Below are 17,501 nucleotides of genomic sequence, written 5' to 3'. Positions count from 1 at the left end.
TTCACTGCAACCTCTGCCTCCTGGGTTCAAGCGATTCTCCTGCCTCAGCCTCCTGAGTAGTTGGGACTACAAGTGTGCGCCGCAATGCCCGGCTGATTTTTGTATTTTTAGTAGAGACAAGGTTTCACCATATTGGCCAGGCTGGTCTCGAACTCCTGACCTCAAGTGATCTGACCCCCTTGGCCTCCCAAAGTGCTGGGATTACAGGCATGAGCCACCACGCCTGGCCCCAGCTCATTACATTTTATAGCCAGTGTTGAGAAACTGGAAGCCAAATCACTGGTTTTTAAAAATCCAGATGCGTTAGCATTTGCTGCTCTTGAGGCTTCAGACATCCAGGCCCACCCAGATCTTCTGAGTTAGAATTTCCTTGGTGTGTGGTGGGGCTGGACATGGGTACGTTTAACAAGCTCCCAAGGTGATGCTGACATACCAAAGCTTCAGAACTGGAATCAACGGCCTCTGAGGTCTCTTTCAGCTCTGATTCTGAGGTCCTCCCAGTCAATGATTTCTTTCTTTCTCTCCACGCTGGAGCTGCCCGTTGGTGGTAAGCAGAGACGTCATCAGCTTGCAAGCTGAGCTTCAGTGTCCCCTGAGAATGCAGCCAGCTGGCAACAGTAGAGGAAAGTGGTGAACTCATTTGACTTTTCTTTATCAGCTGTACCATGTACATGATGTGCAAGAGGACTGGGGCTCTGTGTCAAGGCCAGCTGGGATGCTGAGGTTTTGTGTTAGGACCAAGGGCGACTCTGATGGCTGTTCTGGTTTGCCCTGCTCCATGCCATGGCCTAAAGGTGAGTATTAGCCACAGGGTGCCACTGCCTGGACCCCACCCCCAAACCCACTGGAATGAGAAAGATGAGCCTTAGATTAGATGCAAATTTACCCACCCAACTTTGTCTCTCTGGGTCAGCCCCCACGGTAGGCTGGATAGATGGATACCTTGACTACCAGGAGAACCCAGGGCTGGGCTAAGGACCTGAGAGGCAGGCTCAGAGCAGGCTCCATGCTGAGCTCTGACTCTGCCCTGTCTTAGAGAGACCATCCTGGTATCTCCTTTCCTCCATGCGGCATGTGGCGATTTAATGGCAGTGAAATTTATTGTGGGTAATGGAGTGTCAAGCTCCTTATTGCTAATGGATGATTTCAAATGTGGAGAAAGATTTATTAAATAAGTCAAGCATACGCCTCCAAGAGAATATTACTGTGAGTGAAAACAATTATATAGTTAAACAAGGAGGAAAGAAAATTTAAATGCATCTTTAAAGGTCTCTTTAAATCAGTTTAAATGTGTGACTTTTAAAAGATGGGGGGATTAGTTTCAGCAAATTACTCATCAAAAAAAAAAATTTTTTTTTGACTCAACAGGAAACCAACAGCCCTACTTGGCTTCCATTTAAAGAAGTTACTTATTGGTGTTTGAAAAAGAAGGGAAAAAAAAAGTTAAGGAAGTGACTTTGGTAGCCTCTTGCGGTTTGCATGTTCTGATTTCTTTGGTGTATACTGAGCTCTCCCTGGGGCAGAAGGAAGGGGTCAGGGAAGCAGCAGCCAGAACTGTCATTCAGAGAGGAGGATCAGGGATGTCTAACTGGTATTAGACAATGCATCAGAGCTTTAGAGTTGGAAGCAACTTTGGAGGACATTTGGACAATTTCCTTGTGCATGTGGAGAAACTAAGGTCCAGAGAAGAAAAGGAACTGTTCCGAGAATCCACAGGTGGTAGATTGCAAAGCTAGAAGCCGGGCTTTGCCATTGTTCTCTCCATGCAATGGGAATAATATTTATCTCAGGGGTGTCCGGAGGAGACAAGAACCTAGAGAAAGTACTTTGGAAAGTATACATGCTTAGTCCCTGGAAGGGATTGTATGAGGAAGAGATTGGCTGCGAGCCTCCATGGTGGGTTCATTTTTGTGAGAGGCCTTCCCCCTATCCTTGGCCACTTCAGCAGTTCTGCAGCCAGGACTGTAGCTGGCTGAGGTTCCACACCTCTCTCCCGCACCAAGCTGAGGAGAGGCACAGGCAGCCACAAGCCTCTGACATTTTCCTTGAGATGGTGACAGCTGGTAAGACTTTTGACTAAAGGAATAAAGAGCAAGCAGGCAAAAAAAAGTTACTGTGTTAAAAGTGGTTTAAAAATGTTCTTCACCATCTGTTTGGCCACCCTGGTTTTTTGGGGCATGTGTAGGGGGAGAGACCTCTCCTCTCCCACTCCTGAGCTTCACCTCGGTCAGGACCGACTATGAGAAGCTTTAGCGTGTCTCCAGGCTTTGTTTTCCATGTTCCTCAAATTTTCTCTCTGCTCCCTTCCCTTTACTTCCAATGCATGTAATGCATTCTGCTTCTGGAAAAGACATTTTCTTAATTGCTGATGAAATACTGAACCTGCAAAGCCTGGCACATTTGGATCAACAGGCAGGCGTTTGATTTTGGCCTTTGCTCTCTGAGCTTGGTTCTATTGGAAGGGAAATAGAACCTAAAAAGCAGGTATTGAAAGACACATTTTGAATGTTCTCACTCACATGTGGGAGCTAAAAATTAAAGCAATTGAACTCACGGAGATAGAGAGTAGAATGATGGTTACCAGAGGCTGGCTTGGGCAGTGGGGAGCAGGGGAAAAACTGGGGATGATTAATGGGTGCAAAAATATAGTTAGATAGAATGAATTTGTGCTAGTATTTGATAGCACAACAGGCTGACTATAGTCTACAATAATTTATTGTGTATTTAGAAATAACTAAAAGAGTGGAATTGGAATGTTTCTAACTCAAATAACTGATAGATGCTTGAGGTGATGGACACCCCAATTACCCCGATGTGATTATTACACATTGTGTGCCTGCATCAAAACATTACATGGACCCCATAAATATATACATCTACTATGTACTCATAATAATTAAAAATTTTAAAATAAAATACCATTTGAAGCAAAATAATAAGAAAAACTAAAAAAGCAAAACAAACAAAACCAGCTATTTAAGCTCTACTCCACCTAGTAACATCACAACCAGGCTTCTCTTCACATCCTAACTCTTTATACCACTTCTGCTGACATTTCTTATGAAATTTGTCTGAGGTATTTTTTCAGGTTTTTTTTTTCCTTTTGTGAATAGGGTTATAAAAATATATATTCTATATAGTCATTGCTGTGGTACATTAAAATTATTAATTTTGTGTATTGATTTTATATCTAGTCAACTTGTTTAACTCACATTTGGTTCTTGTGGATTTTTCTGATAGATGGTTATACTGACTGCATATACTAACAGTTTTGTCTCTTTCTCTTCCGAGTTACATTTCTTATTTTCTTCTCTTGTCTTTATGTAAGCTTTCAGGGCAATATTGAAAAGTAATAGTGATTATAGACGTCTTTACCTGGTTTCTGATTTTAAAAGGATTGTTTCTGATATTTTACCATAACTATGATGTACACTGTGGGTCTATGGTATAAAAACATTACAAGTTGAATTTGTTAGTTTTAATCAGAAATTGTTGTTAAATTATATTAAATTTTAGCATCAGTTGACAGTATCTATTGAGATGATTTTACTCTAGTGAGGAACATCAATTGCTTTCTAATGTTGGACTATCCTTACATTTTTTGCTCCTAATACCTTACTAGTTTTGACTTTCTAATACTTTAGATAGAATTTTTGTATCTTTACTCATAAATAATATTGGCTTGTTCATTTCATCCATGTTTTCCTTGCCCACTTTTGTATTTGGTTATGGTAGCCACATGGAATGAATTAGAGTAGTTTTTATCTTCTTCCATGCCCTGCATAGTATATCACATGGGATTATGGATTTTTTGAATGTTTGCTAGAACTTTCTTACTTTGGTGCACTTTAGTGGGGGTAGATCTTAAATTACTATTTCAATTTTTATATGATTATTGGTCTTCCATGATTTTCTTCTTGAATCAATTTTTGTGATTTATTATTTATTGTGATTTATTGTTTCCCAGGAAATTATTCATTCGTTTAGATTTTAAAATGTTTTGGTCTAAATTCTCTTTAATTTAAAATGTGCTTTGTATATTATATCTCTATTATATCTTAATGTTGTTTATTTTTGTGACCATTACTTACTCTATTCTCACACTCAGTCTTGCCACAGGCTTTTATAATTTATTGATATTTTCAAAGAAACAGCTTTTAGTTTTATTGATCTATACTATTGATTTTTTTGTGTTCTAGTTAATTAATTTTTGCATTTTGTCTTTATTAATATCTTCCTCTAATTTCACTGAGATTATTTTATTTTTCTGTTTCTAACTTCTTGAATTAAAGAGCTTATTGACCTTGCTTTCACTTTTTTCCTCATTTCTAAGAACTTTATTTGAGACTATAAATTTTCATGAATTAGGTATATATCTCAGGTTTTTGATCTATTGCCTCTCCTTGTTTTTCATTTCTAAATAGTGATATTTTTTTCTTTGCTAACCTAAGAGTTATTTTTAAAGTATTTACCATGCTCAGGTGCATAGAATTATTTGGTGGTTATTAATTTCTAATTGTATTACATTTTGTCCCAGAAGGTAACCTGTCTGACTTCTTTCTAATGAAGTTTGTTGAGGTTTCCTTTGTGGCCTACTACATGAGTAATTTTTTTTGAATGTTCTATGTGTGGCTGAAAATAGTGAAGTCTCCTTTTCTTAACATCTATGTCCATTAGATCACACTGTAAAATTTTAATATGTATGTTCTTCAGACTCTCTCTAACTGTCCCTGATCCACAGCTACTTGATTGGGTGATTTCTGAAGGTGAATAACAAGGTCTCTTACCACGATTGTAGATTAACACTTTCTCCACGTATATCCTTCAGTTTTTGCTTTCTGTATTGAAGCTAAGTTATTGGGTACATAAAAGTTCATGGCTGAGATATCTTCTCTATTGATGTTATATTTTATCAACATGGATACTCCATCCCCCTACTTTATTTCATTGTTCTTTGCCTTGAGTTCTATTTTGTTTGATATTATTACAACTTGGCTTTCTTTTTCTTAGAATTCGCACAACATAGCTATTTCCATTATTTTATTTTTAACCTCTCTGTCTCATTTTGCTTTAGGTGTATCTTACAAGCAGCATGTATCTGGATGTTAGTTTCTAAATCTAAGATTTTCCATTTAAATGACTTTTCATTTCATTTTTTCTTCTACAATAGTTTGAAATTATTCATCCTATTTTTTATTGCTAATGCATAGATTGATGCATTGATGCAGTTTAAGAGACATACCGATATTTAGAGTCAATCACTTCCTAAATCCTCCCAGCAAAAAATATTAAAAACTTTTATTTCTTTACTGCTTACTTTCTCCTATTACTCTCTTCCTTCCCCAGCCTCCAGAACTGTGAGGACATAAATTTCCATTGTTTAAACTCCCCAGTCTGTGGTATTTTGCTATGGCAGCCAAAGTTGATTAATCTGTTTTGTTTGTTGGAAGAATTTTCTTTTCTTCCTTGTAAATATTTCCAAAAAAAGCTTAAGTGTGGGTCTTTTTTTTTTTTTTTTTTTTGAGACGAAGTCTCACTGTCTCCCAGGCTGGAGTGCAGTGGCACAATCCTGGCTCACTGCAAGCTCCGCTACCCGGGTTCACGCCATTCTCCTGCCTCAGCCTCCCTAGTAGCTGGGACTACAGGTGCCCGCCACCACACCTGGCTAATTTTTTGGATTTTTAGTAGAGATGGAGTTTCACCGTGTTAGCCAGGATGGTCTTGATCTCCTGTCCTCGTGATCCACCTGCCTCGGCCTCCCAAAGTGCTGGGATTACAGGCGTGAGCCACCCGTGCCCAGCCAAGTGTGGGTCTTTTTATTTAACTTACTCAGCAGTTGATAGATCCATTCAATCTAAAGACTTCTATCTTTTTTTTCAATCTAAAGACTTCCATCTTTTTTTTTCTTTGCCTCTTAATTATTTCTTCTCCTTCATTCCTCTTATTTCCAATTTCTGGAATTCCTATTAAATGGATTTTCATGCTGTTGGATTCATTCTCCATTTCTCTTTCCTTTTTTCTAACTTCCATCTGGGAAAAGTCCTTGGTTAAATCTTCCAGTTCAGTCATTTTCTGTTAGTTTTTATCTATTCTGATATTCAGCTCATATATTGATTTTTAAAATTTCAGTACTCAAGTTTGTAATTTCCAAGATCTTTATCTGATAATTTTGTATGTGTGCTACATTCCCTTGCATGAGAATACTAACTAGACTTTTATAAAGTATTTTCTTATTAATTCTATTAATTCTTTCCATGGGGATTTAGTTCTTCAGTTTGTTAAATTTAGTTCATCATGTCCAATTTAGTCTTCAGATGGTTAAATTTAGGACTTTTCTTTCATGAGGTTGATTTTCCTCAGAACCCCAACCAATCATTCTGTCAATCATCCTTGGGTGCTCCTGCTGCCTTGGACGTTGGTGCTCCTCCATTTCTTGTAGCAGGTCTCTCCTTTGTGCTATTGGTATGTGGTTTCTTTCTTCAGTCTTCTCCATCTGCCTCTCCCCTTTCAGGCATTCCTAACTTTTTCATCCACTGGGGGTACCCCTTCTTTTTTTCCTACACTGTTATGGATTTTTATTATTATATGTTATATTCTTACTTCTATGCTGTATTGGTTATATTATATTTTATTTATATTATTATCATCAATGTTTACTATTATTATTATTTCTTTTTTTCCAGGAGTTTAGGATAAGAAGGGGAATGTAGAGATTGTGCCTGGTTCACTATTTTTATCCAACCTCCTCAACTTTGTATGTATTGAGGATTGATGTCTTAAACTACAATTCCAAAGATGCGGGTGAGTTGTTTGACTAGAATTTAACAGGGCTGGGTCTGCCCCTTGAGTCTGGCCAACAGCTGCACTCACAGTCCATGGTTCCATTGGTGGCATACTTCCACCGGGAATTCTCTTTGTGTTTATTTTCATTGTCAAGATGTTCTCATCCTGCCTCACCTCTGGTTGGAAAGCTTGTGAACTCAGATTGGTTTGCCATTTGCTGACCAGCCATGAATTATTAGTGCAGGAGAATACATGGACATAAAGAAATCAGCCTGCTTCTTTGTGTGTGGCATGAGGGGATGTGGTGGGCATTGTGATGTGCCACCTAGATCTGCTTCTAGGAATGAAGGACATATTTCCCCAACTGCTGGCAGTGGTACAGTTCGCAGCTATCTCCCCTTTGGGGATTGCCTCAGATAAAATAATGGTTTTGCCCCTGGTGGCCAGCAGCCCACTTTCTCAGCCTTCTGCCCCAACTCAGGCAGTTCTGAAGGATCACCTCATCTTCAAAACTCCCCATGCTTCTCTGGCACTGCATTGCAGCTCACTGTCTCCCTCTTCCCAGTCTGCCTCCTCCCCTTCATTATGCTGGCAGGTGACCCCAAGATCAACACCCTAATAAACCTCATGCCTGCTAAACTTCATCTCAGGGTCTGCTTCCTGTGGCTCCCAACCTATGATCGAGCATTTACTGAAGATTACTACATGTATCAGAGCAAAGCACTATTGTGGCTATATTTGGCTACAGAAACCCTTAAACCTGCCCTGGGATTGGAGAAAGGAGCTGCATATGGCCAGCCAGAAAGTATGGGGAGTCACCGGCCCCTTACACATGTATTTTGATTTGCCCACCCAAATCCACTCCTTCTGCAACTGTCCCCAATTCAGAAAATGGCAACTACATCTATTCAGTCAGTCAAGACAAAAATCTTGGAGTCATTTCTGACCTCCAACTTTAACACCACATTAATCTAATTCATCAAGGAATCTGCTCAGCTTTACCATCCAATTTGATCCTAAATTTGACCCTTTCTCACCACCTGGAATGCCAACCCCTGGGTCCCAGCCACCATCACCATCCCTAGCTTGGATTACAGCAATTGCCACTGTGAAAGGAAAATAAAATCTTGGGACCCTCAACTCAGCATGTCAAGGGAAAAGTTAAGCTTGGAAACCAAGTCATGCAAAAAACTTGCCTTTCCTTTTGTTTCCAAATGGATAGCTACAAGATAGAAGGCCACATATCTCCCCAGGGGGCTTCCCTCACCCTGACAATGTAAATTAACAGCTTATCTTTATGGTACAGGACAAGAGGAGACTAGAAATTGTACCCCCCTTCCACCGCCTACCCCGAGATGAATTTATATTCTACTTCTTCCTGTACCGTGTTTACTTTATCTTATGTAAAGTGCAGATTAACCGAGCGCGAGACGAATGCATAATTGACTGCTCCTCTGCCCCCTCCTTTTCACAGGCAACATGTGGATTCAGTGAGTGCTAATCAAAGCCTCAGAAAAATGTGACCATATCCTCCCTCTTTTTTTTCCCTCCTTTCCCGGCCTGCCCGTCTTTTCCCTGTTAAATATTGAAGCCCTTAAAATCATACTGGGAAAAAGTATGAGCCACAGATCCTATTGTGGCTTGTGTCTCTTTATCCCAGGCACGTCCTCAACCTGGGCAAAATCAACGTCTAAATTGATCAACATCACTTTTTCTTTTTCTTTTTTTTTTTTGGTTTATACCACCTAATCAGGCTGTCAGGTTCCAAACTCTTAGCCCCTACAATCTATTCTCAACACAGCAGTCAAAAGGATCTTTTAAAACCAAAGTCCATTCATGTGTCTCCTTGGCTCAGCGCTCTCCAATATTTTCCATTTCATTTTAATCAAAACTCCTAGCCCTTCCATGGCCCCCAAGGCTCTTTATGACCTGGCCCTCCCCTGCTGTCCTGCTGACCTTTCCTACCACTACATCCCCCTTGCTCACTCCAGTCCATGCCAAGCTTGTTCCAGACCTACTTGAAGTTCTCCCTGCTGAAAATGCCCAGATATCTTCATGGCTCCTCCCATCACTTCCTTCAACTTCCATTTCAAATGTCCTCTTATCTGAGACCTTCCTTCACTACCCAATCAATGACACTAACCTCCTCTCCCTACAACCCCAACTTTGGCACTAACCATCTCCCTCGCCATGTTTATTTTTTCTCATAACACTTATCACCATGCGATGGATTTCCTTGTTTATTTAGTCTATTCCTCCCCCAAGCAGAATGGAAGCTTTATGAGAAGTGTTTTGTTCACTTCTTTATTCCTAACATCTAGAACAGTGCTTAGCGCAGAGTGAGTGCTAAATAAATGTTTGTCAATAAATGAAATTTTAATTCCCTGGACTGTTTAGGAGCATCTCAGATAGGAAAATTGCCTAAGGACAGATAATATTCTTTGTTCTGCTTCTTACTTGCCTAATGACCTTCCATAAGCCCCTTTTCCTATCAGGCTATCAGGAAGCTGAGGGGGTGGGACAAGATGGTCACTCAGTGTCTCTTCTCCATCTGATCTTTTGCTGAAATTGTGATTTGTTTGATGCAAACAACCTGGTGTGACATTATTGCGACCGTTTTTCTATTGCTTAAGTGAATTCTAAATGAAGCCCAGCTCTAACTTCCCTGGGATCCCTCCCAGGTATCATCCCATCTGCAGGGAGTGGCCCCAAGTACTTGGCTCTCTTTACATTTTAACCTTCCCATGCCCCTCCTGTGTTCTGTGACTTGCTTTGGCCTCACATTGGGCAGATTGTATGTCATTGCCCTTTGCTGTGGTCAATGGGATGTGAGCAGATGTGAAGTCAGCAGCAGCTTGAAGTAGACTTGAGTTGTGAGATTGTCCTCTTGGGCTTCTTCCATCACAATAAGAGAAACATGTCTTGGCTAACCTGGTGGTCTAAGAAGAACTGAGGGATACCTGGAGTACATGGATCAAACTGAAGGCCAGAGCCAAACTCAGCTGAGCCTAGGTGAGATCAGCAGAGCTGCCCCAGTTAACCCACATATGTATGAGTGACAATAACTGAATGCTGTAAGCACCAAGTACTGGGGTGCTTTGTTATGTGGCATTCTTATGGCAATAGCTGACTGAGACACCAATCTTCCAAAACTCAACCCAAGGTACATACTCTTCCAGAAAACACTCCCTAAGCCCAAGGGCATGGCCTAACAGTGAGAATTTCAGGTCTGTTTGAGGTTAGTGAGGTCAACTGCTTGTAGGAACTGAGAGACTGCAACAGAAAGAAGGAAAAATGGGCAGCCAATATTGCTTAGTTGTGCCATTTGATGACTCTGCAAACAGGAAGAACAAAGATCGGCAGGATTTATAGTACAAGCTGATAGAATGGAGCTGGGGCTGGCTTTGTGCCTTGCAGCTTCTTTCCCATTTTTTTTTTCACAAGGCTCCCCACCAGGACACAGGAGCTGGTAACCCTGCCCTTGGCCTGAAATGTGGTTTGACCTACGGCTTCTGGGTATATCAGACTGGGGCAGCAGGACACGGTTATTCTGACAGTGAACATTATACCTTCCAAATGGACATTGCAGAAATTTAGAATTGAGTCTTGTCAAAACATCCTGGTTTGCATATTAGGAAAGTCAAGAGAGAAGTTACTTTATCTTCTTTCTAACCCGATGAAAAGATTTTTAAGGAGACTTTACTGCAATCATGTTTCTATTGCTTAAGTGAATTCTGAAGGCTACTGTAAATTCCATTCATTATTTAAATAGCTTTAGCTCCCTTAGGAACCTAAGTGCCTTACAGGAAGGAAGGAGCTATCAAATCCATGCAGGGTGGGGAATTGCTCAGAAGGGTCAAATCCTGGGGCACAGGTAGAGGGACTGTAGTGTTCATGAGGGGTCTGTAGGGAGGCAGATCAAGAGCCCGACTGAGTGATAGTAGGAGCTGGGAGAATTGCTAAGATCATCCGGGCCTAGGATGCTTTCCTAACTTTCCTGGTCCTAAGAGTTTTCTGAATCACTTGTTAAAAATAGATCTGCAGACCCTTCCCCTGGAGATTCTATTTTAGCAGACCTGACGTGGAGTCCAAAATTCCATACTTTCAAGAAAGACCCCAGGTGATTTTGACAACTAGACATGTGTGGAAGATACTGATCTATCAAGCTGCCTTGTTTATAGGTGAATAAATTGAGTCCCAAGGAGGGGTTATTGCTAGAGGTTAGTGTTAGTCCCCAGTTAGTGCTAGAGCTAAATCCAGAACAGGATCGCTGAGACCCGAATGGCAGGTTTAGGTTGCCCGATTTGTAGCTGTGCTGCTGGGACTGGCAGTGTAGTCTGCAGGTCTCCTTGTCCCTTGGTACCTTTGTTTAGCTGTTCACTTTCTGTAAGAACAGGTGAAGGCAGATTTCCTGGAGTCAGACAGACCAGGTTCAAAACAACCTTGTGCAAATTGCTTAACTTTGCCAAGCCATTAATATGGGCATTAAATCAGATAATGTACCTACCCCTAATAGGTGCTCAATAAATGATTATTGCTTATGAAGTGCTAGACCCCATTCCAAGTCAAAGAACTGGCCAGTATGAGCTCATTTAACAAATAAAACAAACCTATTATTAACCCCATTTTAAAATGAAGAAAGTTGAAGAAGAGAAAACTTGAGTGACTGGTTCAAATCATGCATATAGCAAGTGAGAAGCAGAGGCGGATTTGAACTCATGTAGTTTGTAGCCCCCCTTCTTTCCCTTGAGGATAGGGTCTGGGTCCCACTTACCCCAGCATAGGCCCTGGTGCAGGCCTTTGCACACAAGTAGATATCAATAAGTGCCTGATGAATGAGATGGAGATTTAAAGGCAGGACGAGAAATTCACTTCAAGTGTGGCTGAGGGTGGGGTATTAGCATGGGGTATCTGGAGAGGGCAGTAGGAGGCCCTAAGTAGAGAAGCTGTACCCAGGGAAGATGGGGCAGAGCCTGCAGGACCAATCCCTGGGAGTTAAAGACTGTTTTCAGGCCGAACAATTAGCATTGAAATGCGCAAGAGCCTGGAAGTTTTTTGCATTGTCGCCTGCAATAAGGAAAAATCCAGACTGAACTGGCTGCTTGGATCAGAAGTGATGTAACGGGCTGGCTTTGGCCTAGTTTTCCTAAAGCAGGCGGCCCCCCTGGCTCTCCCACACCCTTTTTTCCAGAATTGGCAAGTGACAGCTACCGCCATCTAGTGGTCTGAGTGGCACTGCACAGGGATGGGGAAAAAAGGTTGGTCTGCACCGCAGGGACTAGAAGATATCCCTGGCTTCCCTCTCCCAAAAAATGAGAGCCCCCAATGGTGGTAGAGAGTTTATTCTGTTCAAGGCACGTTCTTACCTTTTACTTCATTAGATCTTCTCAACAATCCAGGAGGTCATCAGGGGCCATTAACTCCATTTTATGGGTAAGGCGACAAGTCCCTGGAGGAGAGGGGTCTTGTTCAGAGTCGTACTGTCAGCTATTGATGGAACCAGGACTGGAACCCAAGTCTTCACAATACAATTTCTTAGCCCGTAAGTAATACAGAGAGGTTGTCAGATCCCTTGAAGTTTCCTTGGACAGGAAATGGAAGACGATTTATCCTGGAGGTCTTGGTCACTTCTCTGCATGGAGGTGAGTCCCCTTCAGCTCAATGACTTGCCATTTTTCCCTGGAAAGAGAATCCTCAGGTGGGATACCTGGGCTGATAATACACATATGGGAGGTTTCAGAAGAAGACGAATACTGCCCCTCCAGCTCTAGATCCTCTTACTGGATACTCAGTTAAAGCTTATCTGGTCCAGGCCCCTTGTATGAAAGATGGGGAAACTGAGTCTCAGAGAGGGAGAGTGACTAGGCTGGCATCACACTGTGGTTAAAGCCCTTCCTCTCCAGCCTGTCTTTCTGTTCTGTGTACTCTGGTGTAATAGCTGGTGCCTGGAGCCTGCACTGTTTCAAACAGATATAACTGTTTTTGGCCCAGAGTGAAAATTGGACTCTAATGTCTCCCAAATTATACCACAAAGCTATGCAAAGGAAAGAGAAGCCCCTGGATATGTATGTTTGTTTTAGCATCTGTAACATCAGTAATTCACAAACTTTTCAATGAAATCGTAGGCAGAATTTGGGTATGCAAAAGAGATTAATGTGGTGAGAACTGAGGAAGCTGACATTTACTGTGCCCCTGGGGATCTCGGTAATGCATGCGAGAAAGGGAGAACACGTTTAAAAACAAGGCATTGCGTAAGGAGCACTGGCTGTGGAGTCCTAACACCTGGGCTTTAGTCCCTGATCTGGCAAGAGCTTGCTCTGTGCGTGACCTTGGGAGTTGCTCCCTCATTCTGATCTCTCGCAGTCTACTCATTCATACAATAATCCTGATCTTCCTACTGCCTAGGGTTGATGAGAAGATTATATGGAGGGAATAGGGGAATGAGTGTGAAAATGGTTTGTAGAAAGTAAAGTGCTACATTTATAAATGGTTTCTTTTTTTTAACTAAATTGAGGTAAAATTTATATACAATAGAAATGTGCAACTCTAAAATGTTCAATTTCATTAGTTTGGAAAATTGTAATCAGCTGTGAAATCATTATCCAAAACAAGCTACAAAGTATTTACATCCCTCCAGTAAGTTCTCTTGGGCTCATTTGTAGCCAACCTTCCAATCCCGCAGGCAACCACTGTTCTGATTCCTATCACCTTAGCTTAGTTTTGTGTGTTTTAGAACTTGACATGGACAAAATCGCCCAGTATGTACTATTATGTGCCTGGCTTCCTTTGCCCACTGTAATGTTTTTGAGATTCATCCAGGTTGTTTTTTCCTTTACTGCTGCGGAATAGTATTTTATTGTATGGACATACCACTATTTGTTTATCTATTTTACTATTGAAAACATTTGAGTTATTTCCAATTTTGGATATTATGATTAAGACTGCAATGAGCATCCTCTTCCACATTTTAAGTGCACATATGAACCCATTTCTGTTGAAATAGGAGTGGAATGTTGAAGCATACAATAGATACATGAGTAACTTTAGTAGAAGCTGCTGAACAGATATCCAAATGGTTGTACCATTTTACATTCCCAATAGTGACACACCAGAGTTCCAGATGGTTCATAGGTTCCACATTTTGTATTGTTAGAATAGCCATTCTGGTGAGCATAAAACGGTGTCTCACTGTAGTTAAAATTTGCATTGATGTTAAATACCATTTCTTATTAGCTATATGTGTATCTTCCCCTGTGAAGTATCTTTTAAGTTATTTGCCCAGTTTAAAAAAGGTAGCTTGCCATTTTATTGTTGATTTGTAGGAATTCTTTATGTGTTATACACAAGTCATTTGTCAGATATAAATGTGGCAAAAACCTCTCCCCTATTTGTTTTTTTACTATTCATTTTCTTAATGATGTCTTTTCATAAATAGGGATTTTAAAATTTAAGTTCAAGTTACCTATCGTTTTCATTATGCTTCATGATTTTAATGTCCCAAGAAATCTTTGTCTAATCTAAGAATGCAAAAGTATTCTTTTGTGTTTTATTCTAGAAGCTTTATGGTTTTCACTTTTATGCTTAGGTCTATGATCTGTCTTAATTTATGTTTGTGTATGGAGTGAAGATAGAGTTGAAGTTCATTTATTTCCATATGGATTGTTTCAGCGCTTTTGTTAAAAACATTTTCTTTTCTCCAGTGAACTGACTTAACACCTTGGAAATTTGTTTTTCTTTTTTTTTTTTTATTATTGTACTTTAAGTTTTAGGGTACATGTGCACAATGTGCAGGTTTGTTACATATGTTTCCATGTGCCATGTTGGTGTGCTGTACCCATTAACTCGTCATTTAGCATTAGGTGTATCTCCCAATGCTATCCCTCCCCCGTCCCCCCACCCCACAACAGTCCCCGGAGTGTGATGTTCCCTTTCCTGTGTCCATGTGTTCTCATTGTTCAATTCCCACCTATGAGTGAGAACATGCGGTGTTTGGTTTTTTGTCCTTGTGACAGTTTACTAAGAATGATGATTTCCAGTTTCATCCATGTCCCTACAAAGGACATGAACTCATCATTTTTTATGGCTGCATAGTATTCCATGGTGTATATGGAAGTTTGTTTTTCAATTAAAGGGTCTAAAAAGAAATTTTATTTTAAAAGTATAAGATAGTACCATTGACTTTTGGAAGGATGTACTGTTCTATGACTTTTAACTCAGGTATAGGTTTGTGCAGCCACTGCCACAATCAGAATATAGAACGATTTGATCACCCTAGGAAACTCTCTCATGCTATCTATGTGCCTGTCCTTTTGCTGGCACCACACTATCTGGACTACTGAAGCTTTATAGGAAATCATACGATCAGGTAGTGTAAGTGCTCCAACTTTGTAATTCTTTTTTCAAAATTGTTTTGGCTATTCTAGTTCTTTTCCATGTTCATATAAATTTGAAAGTCCACTCGTCAATATTTAAAAAAAAATCCTCCTGGGATTTTTATTGGAGTTGTGTTAAACATGTAGATCATTTTGGGAAGAACTGACATTGTAACTATGCTGAGTTTTGCAATCCATGAACATGGTGTATCTCTCCATTTATTGAGGTCTTCTTTAACCTCTTTCATAAGCATTTTTTATAGTTTTCAGCATACAGATCTTATATATGTATTTCATTTTTTGGAAGGGTATTGTGAATGACATTGTTTTAAAATTTTGTTTTCCAATTATACATTGCTAATATATAGCAATATGATTGATTTTGTATGTTGCCTTGCAATCTTGCTAAACTCAGGTATTGGTTTTAGAAGCTTTTATAGATTCCTTGGGATTTTCTGTATAGAAAGCTATGTCATCTACAAATAGAAGGTTTTATTTCTTCTTTTCTAGTCTGTATGCTTTTGATTCTTTTGTCTGCTTATTGCAAATAGCTAGGACTTCCTGTACAATATTAAAAAGGAGCAGTGAGAATTCATCCATGCCTTTCTCCCAATCTGATAACAAAAACATTCATAATTTGCCATTAAGTAGAATGTGAACCGTAGGCCTTTTACATTTGTTCTTTATCAGATTGAGGATGTTTTCTTCTATTTCAAGTTTATGGAGAGGTTTTATTTTTTATCATGAATTGTTGCATTTTGTCAAACGCATTTTCTGGATTACATATGATGATGTATTTTGCCTTTTAAAATTTTAATATAGTAGATTACACTGATTGATTTTTAAATATTGAATCAGCCTTATATTCCTGCTATAAATTCCACTTGGTTGTATATGTGTTTTTTTAATTTGGTTGCTGTTATTTTGCTGAGAAATTTTGCTTCTATATTTATGAAGGATATTAGTCTGCAGTTTTCTATTTGTCACTGCTTTTGTATGTTTTTGGTATACTGGCTTTGTGAAATGAGTGGGTATATGTTTCCTTCACTTCTATTTTCTGAAAGAAATTGTGTAGAATTATTTTTTTTCTTCTTTAAATATTTTGTAGAATTTCTAGTAAAGGTATCAGGCCTGGAAATGACTTTTTTGAAAGGTTTTAAAAGATAGATTCAATTTTTTAAAATAAGTATAGGACTATTTAGGTTATTCATTTCATCTTGGATGAGTTTTGTTTTTTGTGGTTTTCCAAGAATTGTTCAATTTTATCTAAGTTTTTGAATTTATATGTATTATGTTTGTAGTATTTCCTTATTATTTTTAGTGGCCACAGGACCTGTAGTGATATCTTCTCTTTCATTCCTGATATTAATCATTTGTATCTTGTCTCTTCTTTCTCTGTCAGTCTTGCTAGACACATTTTGATTTTTCCAATTATTGAAAAAACACCTTTGACTTGATTAACTTTCTCCATAGCCTTTCGGGTTCAGTTTCATTGATTCTACATTACTTTTACTGCCTTTTTTCTCCTGGTTACTTTAGTTTTGTTTTACTCTTCTTTTTCTAGTTTCTTGTGGTGGAAGCCTAGATGGCTGATTTGAGATCTTTATTTTTCTTTTTTTCAGTTTTGTTTTTCTTCTTTTTAAATCAATACTATAAATTTTCATCTAAGCCCTATTTTAGAGGCACTTCACAAATTTTGATAGGCTGTATTTTTATTTTCATTCAGTTCAAATATTTTCTCGTATTTCTTGGGACTTCTTTTTTGACCTATGAATTATTTAGAAGTGTGTTGTTTAATATGTTAGCATTTAGATATTTTCCTCTTGTTTTTCTCTTATTGATTTCCAGTTTAATTCCATTACAGTTTGAGAACATACTTTGTATAATTTCCATTATTTTAAATTGGTTAAAGCTTGTTTTATGATCCAGGATCATGCTCTATCTTGGTGAATATTTAATAGGCACTTGAAAAAAATTGAATGTTGCTTTTGTTGGATGAGGGTATTCCATAAATATCAGTAAGGTCTTATTTGTTGATGGAGTTTTTCAGTTCATTCCTATCTGAGAGTAGGAGTTCCCTTTCCTACTTCTTGACCCAGAACTATAGAGTGTTTCCTAGAGCTCTCTATTCATGTTAATGACCACATCAGGGTGTCAGGGGGCCATGTCATGTTCTGGTCCTAGAATAACAGAGGGGAAAAAATAATTCATAACATTCAATAGTACTTTGAGTTCTGGTCTTACTTCCCTATCTACCTGTTAGTATTTACTATACAGAGTCCTCAGAATGGTGCACATATTTAGTCCGGGTTTTAAAGTTCATTTTTCTTTGGGGAACTACCCCTT

General features: G+C 39.3%; 1 protein-coding gene across 1 annotated transcript in view; it reads left to right on the top strand.

Moving 5' to 3' along the window:
* Positions 1–666: 666 nt before the first annotated feature.
* Positions 667–17,501, top strand: part of CES5A (carboxylesterase 5A) — a 110,371-nt gene continuing 93,536 nt past the window's right edge. The window contains 2 exon segments of the mRNA XM_032157372.2: positions 667–794; positions 6,684–6,801. Coding sequence (XP_032013263.2) covers positions 753–794; positions 6,684–6,801 — 160 coding nt within the window. The 5' untranslated portion in view covers positions 667–752.

Source organism: Hylobates moloch, unplaced genomic scaffold (assembly GCF_009828535.3).
Source record: "Hylobates moloch isolate HMO894 unplaced genomic scaffold, HMol_V3 SCAFFOLD_6, whole genome shotgun sequence".
Classification (NCBI taxonomy): domain Eukaryota; kingdom Metazoa; phylum Chordata; class Mammalia; order Primates; family Hylobatidae; genus Hylobates; species Hylobates moloch.
Note: the sequence above shows the minus strand (reverse complement) of the source record. Positions and strands in the feature narration are given on the sequence as shown.